Below are 22,819 nucleotides of genomic sequence, written 5' to 3' on the forward strand. Positions count from 1 at the left end.
TTAAATCCTTTCATCACAAATTTCTCAAGTCCTTTAATCACAAATTTCTCAAGTCTTTTCATCCTAAAATTTCTCAAAATCCTTTCATCACAAATTTCTCAAGTCTTTTCATCCTCAAATTTCTTAAGTCCTTTCATCCTCAAATTTCTTAAATCCTTTCATCACAAATTTCTTAAGTCCTTTCATCACATTTTTCTTAAGTCTTTTCATCGCAAATATTGTGTATGGTCGCAACTCGATCCCAAAAGAAAAAGATGGCTGAACAACAATATGGCATACCAGACATTGGTGTCCTATATGAAGATCCCATGCAAGATCATACACAAAGTGGGAAACCTAGCAATCAAGATCAAAGTCAAAATCTTGACATGGTTAACCAAGATGAACTTTGTTTGGAAGTGCAAACTTTCCTAGCGGATTCTTATAACCAAGAGATGATGGAAAAGTTTATTAAACACAATCCTACTGTACTTCTGAAAACTCTCCTTGAACATGGAGCTCAACTTCTGCCTGAATTTAATAGATCCGCTCTCACTCAACAACCACAAGGAGACCTCGCTCCCACACAAAGTGTTGCACCTACTATTCAAACTCAATCAATTGCAGCCCCATCAATCATCCAGGCTCAATCAATGTCACCCGCAGTACCTCCCACCGTAGTCTCCATCCCACCTTCTTCCTCCTTACCATCCACACCACTATCAAATCCAATCTCATCTATTCTCCAACAAACTTCTATACCACCTCCTTCTATTCAACCACAAATTTCTATTCCACAAACTTCCCTTCCTCCCAACAATGTCACAAATTTTATCTAGGTCGTATTCAATCTTGTCACAACAATTGGCAGACTGCAACCAACTGTCCCTCAAACCCCAGTGACATCGGTCATTACATCCCACGTTACCACCTCCTCATCATATCAACATATTGGTGGTGGTGCACCTTCTTTGGTTCATCCAAATCTTGGGGCAAATACAATTCATCAATATCAAAGTCCACAACAAGACCTCATCAAGAAAATTCAAGACATGAAGAATATCATCAAGGACATGAAACAAAAGACTAATAAAAGGAAAACTTACTCGTTCAAAGAGTTTTGCCCTTGTCTTTACGACCCGTCTATATCAGTTGCACCATATCCCCCGAGATCTGAGATTCCTAATTCATCAAGTATGAAGGCAAAGGAGATCCCCGCGACCATGTCCGAGAATTCCACATCTTATGCCAAGAAGTCTCCTATAGTGACCTTTATCTTCGCAGACTCTTTCCCAAGAGTCTCACGGGAGATGCCTTGGCATGGTTCTCATCTTTACCACGAGGTTCCATTGTCTCTTTTCCAGACTTGGCAAAAAAATTTGTGGCCCACTATGCATACAACATGGGTAATGATGTTTCTATGATAGACTTATGTAATACAAAACAAAGGCCCGGAGAAACCTTCACCAATTTCCTACAAAAATGGTGACATCTTATCAAGAAATTCTAGTGGGACATGCCAGAACAACATCAAATTGAGTTATTCCAAAAGAACTTGGTGCTTGAACTTTGAAGACCTTTAATATCTCAATGTATCAAATCCTTCCAAAAGTTGACAGATAAGGGCCTCGCCCTCGAACATGTCTTGTTGGAGGAAGGAACCTTGAAACATTACTAGAAATCAACACAAAGTTCTTCCTCTTATTATAATGACAAGCCAAAATTTTGGTCCAAAAACAAAAATGTGGTCAATGATGGTATAACTGATGCAAAGCGGGTCCAAACCATGGCCGCTCCCCCAAAATCCACCACCAACAATCATCAATTCAACAACCAAAATCAATCACAAAAACCTTACAACAATGTCTCAATCCAGGGATAACCACCCCGATCGAATAACAGGACTCCAAGAGATTTCACTCCTTTGGCTGAGCCTATTGAAGTGGTGTTTCAAAAACTTGTCCAAGTAGGTATAGTGGTTTTTCCAATCACTCGCCCGTTTGACCCCAATCAACCTAAACCAAGATGGTATAATGAAAATGAGTATTGTGAATACCATCGTATCAAGGGACATGATACACGAAAGTGTATGAAACTAAAGATCTACATACAAGACCTCATTGATAGAGGTGAGATTGAAGTAGCAAATGCAAAACCTGGTAATAACAATGACAAACTCAAAATGTACCAGGAACCCTTCCCGAAGCATGATAAAGGAAAAGGCTCATCATCTAACGCAATGGGTTATGACTACGCTAATCACGTAACCGGTTTTGATTTTTTGGTAGGTCGCATTGAACCTGCAGACAATAATGTCAATGTCATAACCATCCAAGGAGTTAATCCTCCTTCTTCCCAAAACATTTGTACCTATCGGCAAACTTGTTGGGGGCATCCGCATCTGCACAGATTTTCGAGATCTAAATATAGCTTGTCCTAAAGATGATTTCCTGCTCCCCAATATAGATTTTCCCTAGGGATGACTCCTTCCCTCACCTGGCAACCTAATCCTCCATCCTAGTTCTACTCTTGGCAAGAGGTATCATTTGTTAGATTTTGTTAGATCTTTTCATATAGGCTTGCATCTTTTGCTTGACTACTGCCACTATTTACGACTGCCTGGGTTCTTCCATATCCAGGTACGTTATGATAGGTGCATATTGGGGCATATCTCATAGTATGACATGTTTTGGATCCTTCTTGTATAAACCGGTGACTTGGTACTAGTGTTTATCAACACTTACCTTCTCGTGTACAAGAGGTATCAGTGTGTTTGAGGGTTTCCTTGCACGAACCCACAACTCTGTATTAGTGTTTCTTAATACTTGCATTGTTGTGTGCAAGAACTTCCTGTTTGTCTACAGAGTCAGTCCACGCCCTGCGTTTCTCATGGCATCCCGATTTCTATAATCAATGTTTCAAGTCACTCAGGGCAACATCAAACTAGGTTGGCTCTCCACATTTGTTGTGCACAAAATCTCACCATCATTCCATCAAATCCTAAACTCAATAATCCCATGGAGTTCTCAATTGCCTCCATTTTCCTCCGTGGTCTCGCATCTCATATCCTTCTTTCCAAATACCTCATGACTACTTCATATTTCTTCCTCATCTATCCCTTCCACCCTAATTTTTCTTCCTCTATTTTTTTTGCCTCACATAATTAATTCTGATTTTGATCATGTCTTATACAGGATGAATCCTTTCTGAAACCAGACATTGTGATCTGATCATGTCTTATATAGGATGAATCCTTCCTAAAACCAGACGCTCTGATCATGTCTTATACAGGATGAATCGTTCGTGAAACCAGATGTTGTGATCAATCATGTCTTATACAGGATGTATCCTTCCTGAAACCAGACGCTTTGATCATGTCTTATACAGGATGAATCCTTCCTGAAACTAGATGTTGTGATCAATCATGTCTTATATAGGATGAATCCTTCCTGAAACTAGATGTTGTGATCTAATCATGTCTTATACAGGATGAATCCTTCCTAAAACCAGACATTGTGATCAGTCATGTCTTATACAGGATGTATCCTTCCTGAAACCAAACACTTTGATCATGTCTTATACAAGATGAATCCTTCCTGAAACTAGACGTTGTGATCAATCATGTCTTATACAGGATGAATCCTTCCTGAAACTAGACGTTGTGATATGATCATGTCTTATACAAGATGAATCCTTCCTGAAACCAGACGTTGTGATCAATCATGTCTTATGTAGGATGAATCCTTCCTAAAACTAGACGTTGTGATTTGATCATGTCTTATACAGGATGAATCCTTCCTGAAACTAGATATTGTGATCAGTCATGTCTTATATAAGATGTATCCTTCCTGAAACCAGACACTCCGATCATGTCTTATATAGGATGAATCCTTCCTGAAACCAGACGTTGTGATCAGTCATGTCTTATACAGGATGTATCCTTCCTGAAACCAGACATTCTGATCATGTCTTATATAGGATGAATCCTTCCTAAAACCAGACGTTGTGATCAGTCATGTCTTATACAGGATGTATCCTTCCTGAAACTAGACACTCCGATCATGTCTTATATAGGATAAATCCTTCCTAAAACCAGATATTGTGATCAATCATGTCTTATACAGGATGAATCCTTCCTGAAACCAGACACTTTGATCATCTTTGTCTTATACAGGATGAATTCTTCTTGAAACCAGACTGAATCTAGATCTTATCAATCGAATCAAATTAAATCTATCAGGATATCAATTTCACAAAACTCCAAAGATCAAATACCTCAATTGATCTCTTGAGGGGGCATCACCATACCATAATCTATCAATCAAGAGCCGGGTCATCCTATCAAACCAATATCAGCATCAAAACAAGATTATTCTTTGAATCAATGTGTCATCACACCTCGCTTCAAAGAGGGGCAAAATGTAGACACTTAAAAATAATTATTTTAATTATTTTTAATTCCTCGCATAATTAATTAATTAATTATGTTAATTCAAATTCCTCTCAATATTAATTAGATATAATTAATATTGTCACTATAGCATGTGATTGATTTATTTAATAAATCAATCCCTTTCTTTATTCTTCTAAAAAATCAAATCCTCACAAATATTCCTCTTAGCTAATTAATTTCAATTAATTAGTTAACCCACATGATTCCTACAAATCATCTTCTTAATTCATTCTTCTAGAAACTCCCTAAACTCACTTAACATTATTCTTCTAATTTTTTATTCCCTCCACTCATTCTCTCTCCTAGTCAAATTCTCCTACAAATATTAATCCCACCTAACATTTCCTCTAATCCCCCTCCTAATGAGTCGTTAATGGTTAATCAGCATGATTAGCCACAAAGTCAACTCTTTGTCCTTTTCATCTAGCTACTAGCTTTAAATGCACTTTTCCTAGGTGAATGTAAGATTTTCGAAATCACACATTCCTCTAGGCTCCCCCTCTTCCAAGGAATTTTTAATTCCTTTTTATTCCTCCAATCCCCATGATATCCTTTTTTGGAGAATTTTTAATTCCTCCAATGCATCTTGTGGAGTGTGGAGATACGAAATGCCTTTAAGGCATATTTCTTGGTCTCCACACCCTCTCTTGGACCTTGTGTGAGCTCACAAGTGAATCTTAGCCCTTCATCTCGAATCCATCCTAGCCATCCGTTTTTCTCTCCTCTTCCTATAAAATAGGGCTCCATCCCTTCATTTAAAACATCTTGAAATCCAGTAAATTTATGCTGCCCTTTTGAGCCCAGGAAATCATCTTGGCAATTTGATCATCTCATTCTTATCATTTTTCAAATCCATTCCTTTTGTGCATAACATTGGAGAGCCATCCACATCCAGTAATCAAAGGAGCATTATCAAGGGGCGCCTTCACTTCATCAAGCTCAATCTGAAGGAGAAGGTAAAATAGCAAGGTGAAATGGTCTTTTAATGATATTTTAGCATTTTGCATGTTTATTTTGTTACGTTTTGATCATTTAACCTTCTAATCTATTTTCCCCTCTTCACTTCTAAAAGTTGTATTGCAACTGGTATTGATATTTAGTCAAAGATGGTTTAGAGGGTGTCTAACCGGTATATTTAGACAACCGGTATATGTAGGAATGGCTTGACAACAACTTGGAGATTTGGCAGAAACCATCAAAGAAGTAAATGAAGGACAATCGGTTAATATGTTGAAAGTGGTTAACTCTTAACTGGTATCGGTGTTCCAACCGGTATTTGTTGATTGTGTGATGAGTTATCACTAGTCGTAATGAGTTACCCCTTACCAACAAATTTGGCGGTAATTTGTGATGAGTTATGTTTGAAAATGGGGGGAAAATGGGCTTGCAAGCCTTAGGGTCGTTTTCCAACCCTCTTACCAAGCCAAAACCCGCACGGGTTTTGAAAAACAAAAAGTACTACTCATAGTTCTTCATAACCCGCACAAGTTTTGGAAAACAAAAAATACTATTCATAGTTCTTCATAACCCATACAGGTTTTGAAAAACAAAAAAGTACTATTCATAGTTCTACATAACCCGTATGTACGGGTTATGAAGACATAGTAATGTATACTTATAAACTTAGAATTTACTACACATATGTACAGACATACATATATGATATGTGTTTATGTATGTATATATGCATATCTATAGTTATATATACATATATTAATATAGATATATGTATATATATTTGTATACATGCATGTATCCCTTCTTTTCCTCTCTCTTGTCTTCCTTCCCCATCACCGTATTTGTCTATTCTAAGCCCTAATTATCCTCCTTGAGTTCTATCTCATCTCTCTCCCCCTCACACTTCTCTCTCTATCGAGTCTCTCACCCTTTTCTCCTTCTCGTTATCTCTCTACCTCATGTCTCTCACCCTTTCCTCCTTCTCTTTCTCTCTCTCCCTATCCAATTCTCTCTCTCTCTCTCTCTCTCTCTCTCTCTCTCTCTCTCTCTCTCTCTCTTCCTATCCCCTTCTCTCTCTATCTCTAACTCTCTATCCCTCTCCCCCTCTCCTTTTCCTAATCTCCCTCCCTCCACCTCTCCTTATCCTATTATCTCTCTCTCTCTCTCTCTCCCCCTCTCCTTTTCCTAATCTCCCTCTCCCTCTCCCCCTCTCCTTTTCCCAATCTCCCTCTCTCCCTCTCCCCTCCATCCCCCTCTCCTTATCCTACTCTCTCTCTCTCTCTCTCTCTCTCTCTCTCTCTCTCTCTCTCTCTCTCTCTCTGTCTCTCTCTCTCTCTCTCTCTGTCTCTCTCTCTTTCTCCATCTACTTTTCCCCAATTTCCCTTTCTCTCCCTCTCCCCCCTCTCCTTTTCCCAATCTCCCTCTCTCTCCCTCTCCCCCTCTCCTTTTCCCAATCTCCCTCTCTCTCTCCCTCTCCCTCCATCCCCCTCTCCTTATCCTATTCTCTCTCTCTCTCTCTCTCTCTCTCTCTCTCTCTCTCTCTCTCTCTCTCACACACACTCTCTCACTCTCTCCCTCCCTCCTTTTCCCAATCTCCCTCTCCCCCTCTCTCTCCCTCTCCCTTCATCCCCCTCTCCTCATCCTACTACTCTCTCTCTCTCTCTCTCTCTCTCTCTCTCTCTCTCTCTCTCTCTCCCTCTCTCCCTCTCCTTATCCCAATCTCCCCCTCTCTCTCCCTCTCCCTCCATCCCCCTCTCCTCATCCTATTCTCTCTCTCTCTCTCTCTCTCTCTCTCTCTCTCTCTCTCTCTCTCTCTCTCTCTCTCTCTCTCTCCTTATCCCAATCTCCCTCTCCCTCTCCCCCTCTCTCTCCCTCTCCCCCTCTCTCTCCCTCTCCCTCCATCCCCCTCTCCTCATCCTACTCTCTCTCTCTCTCTCTCTCTCTCTCTCTCCTTATCCTATTCTCTCCCTCTCTCCCTCCCTCCCTCTCTCTCTCTCTCTCTCTCTCTCTCTCTCTCTCTCTCTCTCTCTCTCTCTTCCTGTCCCCTTCTCTCTCTATCTCTAACTCTCTCTCCCTCCCCCTCTCCTTATCCTATTCTATCCCTCTTCCTACTCCCTACTCTCTCTCTCTCTCTATCTCTCTCTCTCTCTCTCCACTTCCTATTTGGTTCCTATTTCTATATAACCTGTACGGGTTATGTAGAACTAAGACAAAAACTTCTAGTTTTGCATAACCCACGGGTTTCTAAAAAGTATAATGTTCCTCAAAACCCATACAACTTTTGATTTTTTATTATAAATATAATGTTCCTCAAAACCAGTACGAGTAATGAGGAACTTTTGATTTTTATTATAAAATATAATGTTCCTCAAAACCCGTACTTTTTGTTTTTTTAATTGTTTTTGAATTTCCAAAACACGCACGGGTTATGAATTTTTTTTTTTTTTTTCATGTGGCCACTTTTATGTTCACTATCTTGGTGCACTTACCCTTAGGGTTTCATATATATAACCTTTTCTTTCCTCATTTGAAGAATCCATCTACAAGCAATTGAAGTCCAGACTCTTATGAAGTGAAAGTGAAGGTTTCATGTGAAGTCTACAATCAACAAATCCATCATCAATCAAGTCCTCATCAACATTTTTATCAATCCATGGAAGCTTAGGAGATGTTGAAGAATAATAAGGAGATCGTCGACTATTGATTGCCTTATATCTCTCCCTTAGGGTTTGGTATGATTTCATGTTATTTTCATATCTTTATGTAAGTTTTTAGATCTACATATCATTCAGATTCATATTTACATTATTGTTTTAGATCCATATTGCATTTGTAATTTGAAGCATTTACATTATGTTCATTTAGGGTTTTTACTCAAAACAAAGGGTAGAACTCTAGTTTTGCATTATAGCTCATTAGGATCTTCCAAACACATGAGATTTTAGGGCACACACACTTTTCAGTACTTTATTGGCTATTTGTGGAGGTGGAAATCACCAAAACAAGGGGTTTGACTAAGGCAAAACCCTATATAGCCACCCATACACCATTTTCCAGCTTGTAGGTACATTTGCAAGCTTTTGATGGAGTTGTGATCTTTCGGGAAGTCAGATCAACAGACATAGATCTAGATTTAGAAATAGGACCCAGACCTTTGAGACCGAAGCACCCAATGCTCTGGTCTTGGACCACGATGTCCAGCGCCTTGGTCCTCTATATCTGGTGGCAATTTTTAGTAGCTCAACTCCAAAGCATTTAAATTTGCAGATCATTAGTTTCTGGCTTAGTGCAATGACAGGGACCAGAGCATCCAATGCCCTACTTTGGCTCATTTAGGCTCAGATTTTAGTATCGGGTGCACATCATAATTCCCCTCTCAGATCTATACTATGTGTCTCAGTTTCACTTATGTATTAGTCTATTATTTACTATTACCTTAGTCATTCTCATACTTTCACTAGCCTAGTTTGTTTGCATTCTACATTTGACTCAATTCTCTTTCATTTCAGCAAAGGAATAGAAAACCTAAAATTATTCCTTGACTCTCTTTCACAAGAGTTAGTCAAAGTGAATCACTTCCTTAGGCTCTTCTGTATTCCATTGTATGAATGAGAGTGGGATTAGTTCCTAGTAACTTACCTGATCCCATTTTCATCCATCACATTTTGGTTAACCCAACCTTCATATATTTTGGTTCATTTTGGTGAACCAAACCTTCTTACATTTGCATTTTCTAATTAGATCTTGTTATTGCATGTTGTTTTTCTATCAAAAACATAAAAATCTCAAAAATATTGTTATATGCATTGTGTGTTATTAAGTTTTATATATTTTCTTATGCTTGCGTTTAGGTAATCACATAATTGCTTGATTGCTTAGACATTTAGTTTACTTTCTTTAATACTTGCACTATTTCTTTCATTACATTTTGCTATAAAAAAAGGGACATTTTCAAATCTTTTTCATGCCCAAAAAAAAAATTCAGGGTGCTACCCCAAACCCCATTCCATGCTATCAATTCTAGGATGACATGTCGGCCTTCACCTGACTTGTCTTTTCATCATGATAGTTTCTTAGACCTTCTTATGACCCTTCACCTCCTTCCTAACAATCCTACTAAGGAAATTTTGAGGCAAGATAATGATTTCAATAACACCTTTATTAATGCTTCCCTTCTAAAGATGAAGCATTAATAAATAGTGTTATTCCCTCTCCCAAAATTGTCCCTACTCATGAGAATACCATAGTGAAAGAAGACATTTTTTTCAATGATCTCCCCGTTTGGGATGTACCAATGGAAGATGATGTTGATTATTCCCCTAATTTGTTTCTCCCCGTTGAAAGTGCCTTGGTGAAAGAAGATATTATGGTAAAAGAGGGTGATATGATTGACAATTCCCTTAACACCTTGCCTCCCCAAATTGGCTCTACTCATGAGGATACCCTAGTTCAAGAAGATAGTATTAATATTTCTTTCAAAGATCTCATGAATGATGAATCATAATATAAATATATTGTTGGAGTTCCATATATAATATACTATGAATGATGAGCATCTTATTTTCTGTATTATGTTAACCAATTCAGGTACAATTTGGATTTACTCCTTACTCCCTTTGTCTAAGTTTGGAATATAAATACAACACACAAAAATTCCGAGAGCTGATAACTTAAGTCTATGTCTCACTTTTCTTGCTAACACTCTTATTACTTGAAAATAAACTAGAAAAAAAAAAATCTTAAAATAGAAACTAAATATAAATAATTTATCAAACATATAAATAATGAATATATGAAAATAAAAAAATCCAAAAACCAATTTAACACAATATTTTTTTAAATATTGAATAAAACTGAAATCCACAATTAAAAATAGCCAGACTGTACAGAATAGCAAATTAAAACTTTGTAAGATTTTAAATGAACAACACTACAAAAGTATATCATAGAAAATCAAATGGGAATTGGATTACTGTGATAGTCTTTTCAGTTCAATTTTATATGGAGACATCCACATGCGAACCACGATGAAGGTTGCCCTCTGTTTACTGTTTTTTAATTTCGTTTGATTCCTTGCCTGTTGGGGAACAGTGTCGATTGTTGAACTGTTAAGTTCTCTGCCTTCAGTTTTGTACGATCATCAAACCTTCCCCACACTCCAAATACAAATCATATCTTATGTCAAACATCAACTATTTTGTTTTCTTGTTTTGTTCTCTTCTTTTTACTATAGATCATGTAATATGATGATCTAATATATGGAAGAAATTATGTACAATAATATTATGAACTAAGTTCTTCATGTAATATGATGATCTAATATATGGAAGAAATTATGTACAATAATATTATGAACTAAGAAAAGAACTGGAATATGAAGAAAGAAATATAGGTTATTAATTTTTTAGTGAGTGGGTGAACAATACAACTGAAATTTGAGCTAATGGCTGACATGGTACATCCTGTCACCTGTCTGTACTGTTCAAAAGCATCAAGAGCAGAAAATTTGACTTTTGTGGTTACAAACAATGGTGAGTACATGCAGAGATCTTGTTAAACTAGCTAACTTATTACTGATATTCCGTATAACTCAATTTTTCATTGCAGCATATTCATACAATGAATTCTTTCCCTCCACCCCACGAGAGAAGTAATTATCCATGTAATCTTGGTGTATAAATCTCCTAAACAAGCAGGGATGATCTTCATCAATCAGTTCAGGAGCAGGACTAATTTCTTCAGTGAATCCTGGAGCACAGAATACTGCAATTGACAGCCTTGCCTTCTCCTTGTTTGTTACTGCTCGGTGTTCGATGCTCTTGTATCTTCCATTTGTCATAACCTGCAAAATCAGCTTCACAATTTAAGCAAACAAAAGCAGGACTAATAATTTAATGTAGTTCAACTGAACATGAAAAATTTCACAGCTTTCAATTTTTTTGGTGCAACTTGAAATTTTATCTTATGAAGCCCTTGGCAGTCTACACTCTGGGCTATTGGATATGGATCTGGACTCAAGTTCTTGAGAGAGCTACAATTTATTTTCTTTGTTATCTTAAGGTGTAAGACTACGGACTCAATACACACTCAGTAGAACCAAGGGTAACAAAGCTGAGCTGTAAAATCTTATTGACAAGAAAATGAGATAACCACTAGCTAGGATGGGATAGAACCAATTTTTTGAAGCCATTGTGCATTAATAGATAGTGTGTTGTGATCAACAGACAGGCTGTCTGAGACGAGACTGGACACCCATATAAACAGCCAGCGTGTCAATCACAAGGCTTTTAAGATTTACAGGAATGTATGAAATTGGGTATGGCTCTAGCACATTTGTATACACTCACAAGTAGATCAGGAGATTTGAGTGAAAGTGCATGGATGGGCTTTCAACATTGAACCCAACTTTTTTAGGCACCATTAAAGCCCAATAGCCTCTCCTCTGTATACCATGGGCAGGCAAGATGATAACAGGGAGATGGTAATTTCTATTCTCTGATTTCATATTTTTCAATTTCATCATTTCCAAGCATTGCCTGTTTAATCTTTGATAAGGAAAAGGAGATTACCTCTATTATGTTTCCAATATTAACGACCAGGGCATAAGGAATTGGTTGCACAGTTTTCCATTGGTCACCCTTGTGGATCTGCAATCCTGGTACTTCATCGTCTTGCAGCAGTAGCGTCAGGCCCACCATGTCTGCATGTGCACTTAGTCCTAGAACGAGATCTGGTCTCAGGCAGGGAGGATAGTAATTCATCCTCATTTTTTGGTATGCATCGCCAAATTTCTTCTCAAAAAAGTCAGGTTGCAACTGCAATGTCTCAGCAATCAAAGCCAATATTTGCCCAGTAAGACTTTTAATTTCAATGTTGTATGCATCCACTTTTTCCCTGCAAAGCCCATATTTTTTTTGGTTAAACACCAGCATCTCACATTATTTATCATTTATTCTATGCTTAGAGATGTCTTGCATATACAATCTAAAATATCAATCTTTATCCTTCTAAGCTTTGGATTGTCCAAGACTGACAACCATCATTTCATCTGGTTCAGGCAAAACCATCATTATGACTCTCTGTGTTTAAAACTCTAATATTTATCAAGAGATCTAACAGATAACTTATTAGTCTAAACAAAGAAACCGGAGACCCAAAAAGGTGCTAATAGCCTAAATGGGATCATTACTATGAAATCCAGCATTTGTGCTAAGGCGTGACAATATTGGTGACAATTGACAAAACCAATTTTAGAGTCGATGAGAACTCTTTATATTTACATTGGATAAAATCTGTGTTTTCCTAGAAACATTACTCGGGCACCATTACATGTTAGGACTTGGGACTGGCTTCTTCCTAATGGATATCTATTCTTTGGTAGTTGCTTGGAAAGTGCTTCCAGCCTTGTTCTTCTGTTTTCCCAGAATTCTGTTGAGGATAACACAGGTAGAATGAAATCCTAAATTTTTCTTTGGGGGTTGGTGAAGCTAACGGCTGAAAAGTGAAACTTTGATTTTTAGGGTTTTCAAGTCAAACATCAGGGAAATTATTCAATTGCGTATAAGCATAAGCAGACGTAGACAGGGCCGGCAAAAGTCAAATAATCACAACTGGCTTCTGCACTATGCGGTGTTCTAGAAAGCAAAAAAAAATTATTTTTCACAATTCAGTAAAGACTCAGTAAAGTGCTTAGTTTCATCCTGAATTTAGAGGTGAACAAAAATGTTCTAAAGCTTGTCTGAGCCATTTATCTAAATAAAAAAGGCCCAACCGTCCTTCATTCTAGATTACCTGAAACCAGCAGGCTCAGTGGGCCACAAGTTCATATCCCTGCATTCAGGAGGAGACATGATCAAACCCAACAAATTGCCCCAATCCAGCTTTTGGTTTTCAGACACAACGAAAGTCTGACCATAGCCCTGAAGATCCCCTGGCCTCACTGAATACTTCTGCTTCGTCTCCAATGGAAGCTGGAAGAACTCTTTCCCAATTTTCTTTATACTGTCTATCAGTGAATGAGGGATACCATGATTAACCACCTGCAAAAAATGCACAATCATTATTAAAAACTGTTAATCTACTCATCTCGCACAAAAAGTAAAGAGCAGAATTCAGAATTGTCTAAACTATTGTAATGGAGTGCTTGCAGGGCCCTTAATAGGAGGGTGAGATCGGGCCCTCAATGCAACAAGGCTGTCCATAACTTGAGCAGAGGTGTTGGGTTGTTGTACTTTAATGGAGGTCGTGATTTAAATGTCACTTATAATTTGTCTGTGGTTGAATAAACAGGGATACCATGTGGAAGGGTGTACAACCTTATCGAGCTATTACAAAATAAAAGCACAGCATATCTTATCCACATTTATGGATTACCTCACCATTATTGTCTCGTGTTCACAAATCTTTTTTAAAATGTAGTGCAGGTTAGCTCACAGGCCAATGAAGCCACTTCATTTATTTTAAATACATTATCATACACACAACCGACTGTTATGATAATAGTACATATTTAAAAAAAGAGCCAGATGAAGATACACCTTCACAATCCAGGCTGGACGGTTTAAAATAAAATAAGATTCACAATAGAGGAAGAATCTTTATCATTTTGGTTTGTCTAGACATCTTTAAGGATGTAATCATCGATTTTTTTTTTAAATTGTATTTTCTTAGATAAACATTTTAACTGATTGGTGACGTTGGTGTAACATGTCCTCTGATATCACATGAGATAGGGGAAGATTGGACTTCATGAATGAGTCTACCACAAGAATCTCTTGCAAATCAAGTCGGACCCTAATCCATTGTTTTGAGTGTTTTACTAATATCTACTATATTATTATTTTCATTTCTAGATCATTAAAAGTTAAAAGTTTTTTTTAATAAAACTATTACAATTAGAAAATTAGATCCTTCAAAATTATTCAAAAAGTGAACTTTGTTTAATAACACTTCTAAAAGCTTAAATTCTAATAGATGATATATCACATCATCATCTCACCAATTTAAAATAATTCTTTCAACTTTTTATATTATTTCAAATATAAACAACATTTAATATCATATATTTATTACTATCAATTTAAATTTATCAATTATCTACATATATCTATTTATAACCTAATGAACTACACTTTTACTTTAAATAGACACCTCTTAATTCTAGATAGAAAGACAGCTATTCAACATAATTGAATAAAATTGATGGGAAACACCCACTTCTTTAACAAGATAGACTCATTCAATAAACTAACCATTAAAAACTTATTTCTTATAATATTAACAATAAATAATCATGTGTATATCTTTTTAAATTCAATTTTTTTGGTATCTAAGATAAGTGCAAACCATTAAAAAACTAAACAGAATCAAACTATCCAAAAATAGAACAAATCTGCTCAAACTTGAATGCATAAAGAAAAGAACAAATTCAATCTATACCTGAAAGAATCCCCATTCTTCACAAGCCTCACCAATCTTTCTAACCTCTTCTTCTCTGTGTTGTGCCTGTGCAATCTTACCCATATCAATGACAGGAATGTTCTGCTGATAGTCAAATTGATGAAATGAAGAAGCAAGCATTGCAGGTCTTTCTTCATCACTTCTCACATATCTCTCTGGAACTTCTTGAAGCTTCCTTTTAGCAAGTTCATCAATACCCTCAACTGATATAAGAGATCTCCCCCAGTTGGGTAAGCTACCAAAATCAGCGGAAATCATTTCTGCAACTCTTCTTTCAAGTTAAATGAAATAATCTTTCAATCTAAGAAAAAAAGAAATCAATTTTAACGTTCACGAGACTAAAGATAATCTATGAGATAAGCTAATGAAAGATTCAATCCGAAAAAGTACACTAAATGAATGTTGCAATGAAGAGTGAGAGATCTGCAATCTGAATATATAGCATAGGATCCTGGTCGGCAAAGTTTGAAATTCAAATGCATATCAATTACGAGGAACGCCCAATAATCCCACAATAGTTGTTTAAATTGGAATTATATGTACATGTGGGTAGGCAAGTTCAAGGAAAGAGAAAAGCGTGTTGAACAATTAAAACTCTTGACTTTTTGAAATTGTTCTGATCGCATTTATTGACTGTAACAGTTCTAACCAATGAATGGATACAAATTTGGCAGCACTGTAGGATACTTTAGTTTCTATAGTCCATACATAAACTTTTATGGAGATTACAGTTCAGCTTTAAAAATGTCAATATCGAACCTGTCGACTAACGTGTCAATACCTAAGTTAACATTGTTTGGCTTGCGGTTTTAGTATGAATTGCCATTGGTATTCATGGCGTAGATGCCATTCTTTTGTGGGGACTCATTCTTGCACCATGTGGCATTAGCCACCCATTGATTGAGAGAGCTGCAATTAAGGAGAAGTTTTCCTTTTGTCGTATTGATCATAAGTTAAGGAGGATTATCTCTCTTGGCTTTTAAATATTAAGTTAAGGAGATTATTTTCTTTGTTTTCAATAGTAATATGCATTTAAATAAGAAATATATCAAGTCAGATGTTTAGGAACATATATCTATTAGTGGATTGGGAGGTATGCAAAATTTTAGGATTTTTGGTTCTATTTACACTGTCTGTCATCACATCATTTATTGTTTACATTTTTTGGTTATAGGATTTCACATTTAGCACTTGAGTTATAAATTTTGTAGGTGTCTATTAGTGTATTGGGAGGTATGCAAAATTTTAGGATTTTTGGCTCTATTTACACTTTCTGTCATCACATCATTTATTGTTTACATTTTTTGGTTATAGGGTTTCACATTTAGGATTTTTGGTTCTATTTACACTATATGTTATCACATCATTTATTGTTTACATTTTTTGGTTATAGGGTTTCACATTTAGGGTTTTTGGTTCTATTTACACTATCTGTCATCACATCATTTATTGTTTACATTTTTTGGTTATAGGGTTTCACATTTAGGATTTTTGGTTCTATTTACACTGTCTGTCATCACATCATTTATTGTTTACATTTTTTGGTTATAGGGTTTCACATTTAGGATTTTTGGTTCTATTTACACTATCTGTCATCACATCATTTATTGTTTACATTTTTTGGTTATAGGGTTTCACATTTAGGATTTTTGGTTCTATTTACACTATCTGTCATCACATCATTTATTGTTTACATTTTTTGGTTATAGGATTTCACATTTAGCACCTGAGTTATAAATTTTGCAGGTGTCTATTAGTGGATTGGGAGGTATGCAAAATTTTAAGATTTTTGGCTCTATTTACACTTTCTGTCATCATATCATTTATTGTTTACATTTTTTGGTTATAGGGTTTCACATTTAGCACATGAGGTTCAAGGCAAAAGTCTATTATTAGTCATCCTTGGTGTTCAATTAGATCTTAGGCTTTGCATTAGGGTATCCAGTCCTTTTTGTTGTGTTTGTGTCACTTGCCTTTGCTTTGTCCAACTTGAATATCAACCCTACCCATAACAAATGTTATATCCCATTTAACATACCTATGTTGATATAGAAGTGATACATTTGTATGAGTCCTCTACAAACCCTAATTCTAAAGACATTACTAGAGAGTAGAAATGACTAAATCGAGAGTGGATTGAATTCAATCTCTCCATCACATACATAAGGTCATCTAATGATCTAGATTCTACCATTCAAGAATTGATCCTTGAGTTAAGGCTCTCAAATTTCAATTCCTATTTGAAATCCTTTATGTAATTTCATAATTTGGCCAATAAAATACCATCTTGTTTTCTTTGCATGGGGTACCCTCAAAGTAAGACTTTTACAAGTGAGTAAAGAATAGTAAGGAAAGTTAACATTGGGTTTTAGAATCTAGTAACTTGGTTTAGGAAAAGGGTACATCTCATGTATGTTTTGTTCTATTGAATATGCTCAAATAACCCTTCAATATATAGATCAAGATAATTTTGCAAGAAAATATGATACTTCTAAGCATGGTACTTTAAGTTCCACCCTAAAACTACCTCCCACTCACATTGTACTCAATATTTGGGTTGAATTCAATATTTCTTGATTTTCTTACTCATTCAAATGAAGCAAGAAACTTGTGGCATCAATAGCTTGACCACTTGAACTATAGATACTTTCATCATCTCAGTTAGCATGACATAGTATTATGATTTCTTTCAATTCATTTTTCTAAAAATATTTATTAGGGATGTATTCTTAGCAAAAATCTACAGGAGAAATTTGACAAGGAAAATTCTTGAAATGCCTCATCACTTTAGAGTTAATACATAGTGATTTGGTTAGTCCTTTACCACATCCGTCTTTTAGTAGAGTCTTACATGTTTTTACCTTTATTTATGATCTTTCTAAGTAAACCTCTATGTATTTTATCAAACAAAATTCTTGAGTCTTTGACATATTTATGGACTTCAAAATACTCGTAGAGAAATAATTATAGAGAATCCATCAAGGTTATATATGCACAAGCAATTGGGAAGAATACACCAACTATAAGTTTAAATAATTTTTTTGTTTCTTAGAGTATTGAACTACAAAATACAATCCTTTATTATCCTCAACAAAATAGAGTTAGAAAATGGAAGAATAAATCCTTGAAAGAGATAGATAACTAAATGATGGCACAACCATATTGGATGGAGGCCATCAACTATATGTTTCATATTCAAAATTAGGTTTATCATTGATTTGTGAAGAGAGTAACTCAATTCTAAGCATGGAATAGTCACAACTCATCAATCAAACACCTTCAAGCATTTGTCTCCCCCACATGTGCCCGTATTCGAACTAAAAAAGTACAAGGTTATCCATAGAAAAATAAATTATCCTTGTACATTTTTTTAGTGTATAAGTGGTGTTAAGATCTATATGACTCTTCATATCCAACCACTCATGATTTTCTCATTAATAGGATTACCCATTTTGAGGACCTAGTCATGCTAGTCTTTCTCTTGACTTCTCCATTTGTCATCATGGTGCAAGAGCACCTAGTTGAGTAAAAACTCTCCTTTTTGAGTATTTCATGCTTTCATGTTTGTAATGTCTTGTGTTAGGTTAATGAAGTTATTTTAGGTTTTTGTGTTACTTTTCTAGTGATTTTGATCTCATTTTGTGCTCAAGAGGTCAAGTTTTGCCTTTCAGGACTTGAGTTGACAATTTTGGCAAAATTGTGTAAAATTGCCTAAAAGATCTCAAAATGCTTTCCAAAGCATTGAAACATGTCTAATAAGTGTTTTTAAGCATGTATTAGGTGTTTAGATGAGTTGATGAGGTTTGGTTGTCAAAAATGTCATTTTGTGCAACAAAAGTTGCTCACCTTGTTGAAAAGTTGTCATTTTTTAAGTAAAAATTGTGAAAAAATAATCCTACAGCTATATGTCCATACAGGACATCATAAATAACTCAAAATATTTAAATAGACCACCCTCAAACTTGTTTAGGGTTGGAAAATGTGGAAACAAAGTCATTCTCAATAAAAGAAGTGCAAAATTCTAGGTTTTATGGAAATTTGAACTTGTTTGGAAGCAACAGTCCATACTAAACTATTTTTGTATGTACTGTACTCATTGAGAAGTGTTTTTCATTTTCATTCCAAGAAATTAATGTGATTGGTTCTTTTTTTTTCATTGAAAAGAGAGTTGTGGTTAATTGTTTCAGTTTTGTTACTTCACTACCCTATCAACGATTTGTACTCCATAATGGATCAACTTGACTGAAAACCTCAATGGGATCCCATGGAGGAACTTACTCAAGTTGATGAGAGATTTTACAGTGTAAATATCTTCTTGTTTGGCTAGGGTTATGCACAAGGAGTTTGTGTGAGATCCTACTAGGCAAGTTACGTGGGTAACTTGGCTAGCAGATTGAAATTATGAGCAAACTATTGTTCTCAAAGTCTATTTGAGCTAACAATGTTGGAAAAAGGTCTGCGCCTTCCCTATGAGTGATTTGAAGCAAGTTGGAGCACCAAACTTTATCCTTTTTGCATTATAAAGTGTCACTGTTTGAGAAGGGCAGCGAACTCGTTGTTTTGGGAAATATAATGGTTTTTGGCACCAAGATTGTCTTTGAAACCTTCTATGCATGAAGAATTCACCATACTTGTTCAATTCAGAGTTAACTTATTGTTAAAAGGTTTATATATGCTATGGTGCAGGCATTTTAGAAGTTCTAACCCTCTAATGTGCAGAAATAACAATGAAAAGTCAGAGAAACCATGAAAATGATTGTTTTTGTCATCTTCTACAGCTAGTGTGCCAAGTGTTTGGCAAAATGACAAGTGGAAATTGTTTGAACAGTGATCTCCAAGGTGTGGCAGAGCCCAATGGTCATTTTTAGGCCTTGTTTTGAGAAGGAGTTGTGAAATCAAACATTGCAAGCATCAAAACCCTCACTAAACCCTACATTTAAGCCTAAAATGGAGGATAGTCACTAAACCTGCTTCATGGGGCCTAAGACCTGAAAAATCCTTGAGCTTAGACCTCTAAAACATCATCCAAGACAAGGTTGTTAGTGCAAATTCCCATTGTTGGGCGGGATGAGTAAAAAGATGCCAATTAGCCCTCCACGGGCTACTAGCCTTCTTGGTCTTCAAGACTGTACTTTCTAGGACACGATTGATTTGGGCTTGTTGGAACATGTGAAACCTTGGGTGGACTAACTAGGAACATCAAAATAGACCCCTCCACCTTCTAGACAAAAGACAGAACCTTTGGGATTTGCAACAAATCAAAGGGGCTTGAGTAGAAGGTCAAAAATGCTTAAGTACTCCAAAATTTACACATGGTCAAAGACACAACTTTTGCCTTTCTTCATAGAACCTTTGGAGGGGTTTTCCTAGTCTTGATGCATTAGGTATGCATGCCTAGGAAGCAGGGCATTGAAGTTAGAAGAACATGCAATCAAGGAGGAGTGAATTTAGTAAGGGTATAAGCCTTCACCAAAGGATGGATGTTGGAGAAGCTATGCATGAGATACTTAGCCTTAAGACCTCAAGATGATTTTGCAAACACACATGATAGTCATAAAGAAGACTTTTGTAAACCAATTGAACCATGAGCCCCAATTAACCTTGTTGAGCACTTCTCTAGCATCCTCCCTATCATAGTGGTATCAAAACCATTGAAAGATTCAGGAGAAAAGGATCATTAGAAGAAAACATGGTGACTAATGCTGAATTAGCCAAGAAGGTCAAAGACCAAGAAGAAGAAAATAGGGCACTCAAAGAGAGGTTGGACCGGTTAGCAATGAAACTAGCTGAAGTAGAAGTAAAAACTGAAGAAGTCCATGATAAGGTTGGAGATTAGGGTAAAATGGTGGCAATAGAAGATGAGGTCCCCATACTTGACCCTGTTATTGAGCAAGAACCATTGTTGAAGGCTTTGAGAGCTATGAGTGGTAAAACCTTAGAAGGAGTGGCTCTTTTCAGTGGAAAGATGGATCCAGATGCTCTTATAGAGTGGATTGAAGGTCTAGAAAACCATTTTGAATGTGATGGAATAACTGAAGCACAAAAGGTTAAGGTAGCAAAATCAAGGTTGAGAGGGGCAGCCTTAACTTGGTGGAAGTTCATCCAAGAGGAAAGGGTGAAAGAAGGTAAGCAACCAATAGCCACCTGGAAAGCAATGGTAGCCAAAATTAGAGAAACCTACCTACCTGAAGACTATGAAGTCCAACTTCGTAGGAAAAGACAAAATTTGAGACAAAAAGAGTTAGATGTCAGTAGCTACACTGAGGAGTTTCAAAAACTGTGCATGAGATCTAAGGTAGTAGAGGATGAGAGTATAAAAGTGGCAAGGTACTTGAATGGATTGAGATGGAACATCCAGGAAGAGATGAGTTTGTTATGCCCACAAACAATACACAAGTGCTATCAACTAGCACTTAAGGTGGAAGAGAAAAGTAGGAGAAAGTAAGAACAAAACAAAAGAGGAAGAGGTAGGGGTAGAGATGGTAGAGGCCAGAGAGAAAGTTTTGGTGGGAGAGGAGATCAAAGATCCCAAGGAGAATCCAAACTTATTGAGAAAAGTGGGGATTCATATAGCAAGAGCAGCTATAGAGGAAGGGGATCTAGCAACCCAAGTAGAGGTAGATCTAGTGGACCAAGAAGGGGGTCCTACTTCTCCACCATGAAATACTACAATTGTCAGAAATTGGGACACCCTACCTATAGATGTCCAGAGAAACCCACCTCATCATAGGGGGGTGAAAGAAGAGTGAACTATGTACAAGAAAATGCAGCAAGTAGTAAGGCTCATGAAGTGAGCTTAGCATCAGAAGATGGGGAAAGTCTGATGATGAGAAGAGTCTTGATAAAAGAACCAATTAAGGAGGAACCTACTCAAAGAAGGTCATTGTTCAGAATTAAGTGCAAAATCATGGGAAAGGTATGCAAGGTGGTCATAGATTCTGGATCCACGAAAAATATAATCTCAGAAGAGGCAGTTGGTAAACTCAAACTTGAGAGAATCCCACACACACATCCCTATAGAGTCACATGGTTGAATAGGGAGCAACATGTCCTTGTAAATGAACAAACATGGGTAGAATTCACCATAGGAGGGTATCAAGACAAGATCCTATGTGACATTCTTCTAATGGATGCTTGCCATCTACTTCTTGGTAGACCTTGGCAATTTGATAGGAAAGCCACCCACAATGGGGAAAAGAACTCCTACTCTTTTCAAAAGAATGAAGTTACATATAAAATTCAGTCCATAAATGATGAGAAAGAGGGTAGCAAGTCAGCAAATCAGAATGTTCTAATTGTGAGTGAGAAAGAGTTCATAAGTACACTTGAAGAAGGTGAAGGAGTGGGATTTGCACTCGTAGTGAAACCCAAGGAAGAAAAGATAGAAAAGAAAGTTGAGATACCATATGAGGTGCAGCAGATCCTTGATAACTTCAAAGCAATAATCAGTGATGGTCCACCTGTAGCCTTACCACCTCCTAGAGCCATAAGCCATCAAATTGATTTCATACCTGGAGCCTCTTTACCCAATAAGGAAGCCTACAAGATGACCCCTGAACAAAATGAAGAAGTAGCAAGACAAATACAAGAACTCTTAGACCAAGGACTGATTAGGAAAAACATTAGTCCTTGTGCAGTACCTATTGTTGGCATATTTTTGATGTTTATGTTGTGATTGTCATTGATGGACACACACTTGCATTAAGCTCCCATTTATATGTCTGAGCTAGAGCTCAACCAGTATCTATTCCAACCAGTATGTTGTATTCTAGTCTTTATACTATTGGTGATTTTGCAGAATGTGTTTCTCGGTTTGAAGCGGCATGTTGACCCCAAGCGGTTCGTAGATCTCAAGTGGTACGAGGGAGCAAAGTGGCATAACACATTCTTACCAGTCTTCATTTTTGTCAAACCAGCAACCGGTATTTCGTATGAACCGGTAATACTCTGTGATGAGTTACCAACCAGCAT

The 22,819-nt window shown here is 36.7% G+C and overlaps 1 protein-coding gene across 1 annotated transcript; it reads right to left on the minus strand.

Moving 5' to 3' along the window:
- Window positions 1–10,764: 10,764 nt before the first annotated feature.
- Window positions 10,765–15,317, minus strand: LOC131040724 (protein SRG1). Its single transcript, XM_057973672.2, has 4 exons — window positions 14,828–15,317; window positions 13,181–13,428; window positions 11,959–12,283; window positions 10,765–11,231 (listed from the first exon to the last, which is right to left on the minus strand). Exons 1-4 carry the CDS (start codon window positions 15,104–15,106, stop codon window positions 10,980–10,982), a joined length of 1,104 nt encoding a protein of 367 aa, XP_057829655.1. The 5' UTR covers window positions 15,107–15,317; the 3' UTR covers window positions 10,765–10,979.
- Window positions 15,318–22,819: the final 7,502 nt, after the last annotated feature.

Source organism: Cryptomeria japonica, chromosome 5 (assembly GCF_030272615.1).
Source record: "Cryptomeria japonica chromosome 5, Sugi_1.0, whole genome shotgun sequence".
Lineage (NCBI taxonomy): Eukaryota > Viridiplantae > Streptophyta > Pinopsida > Cupressales > Cupressaceae > Cryptomeria > Cryptomeria japonica.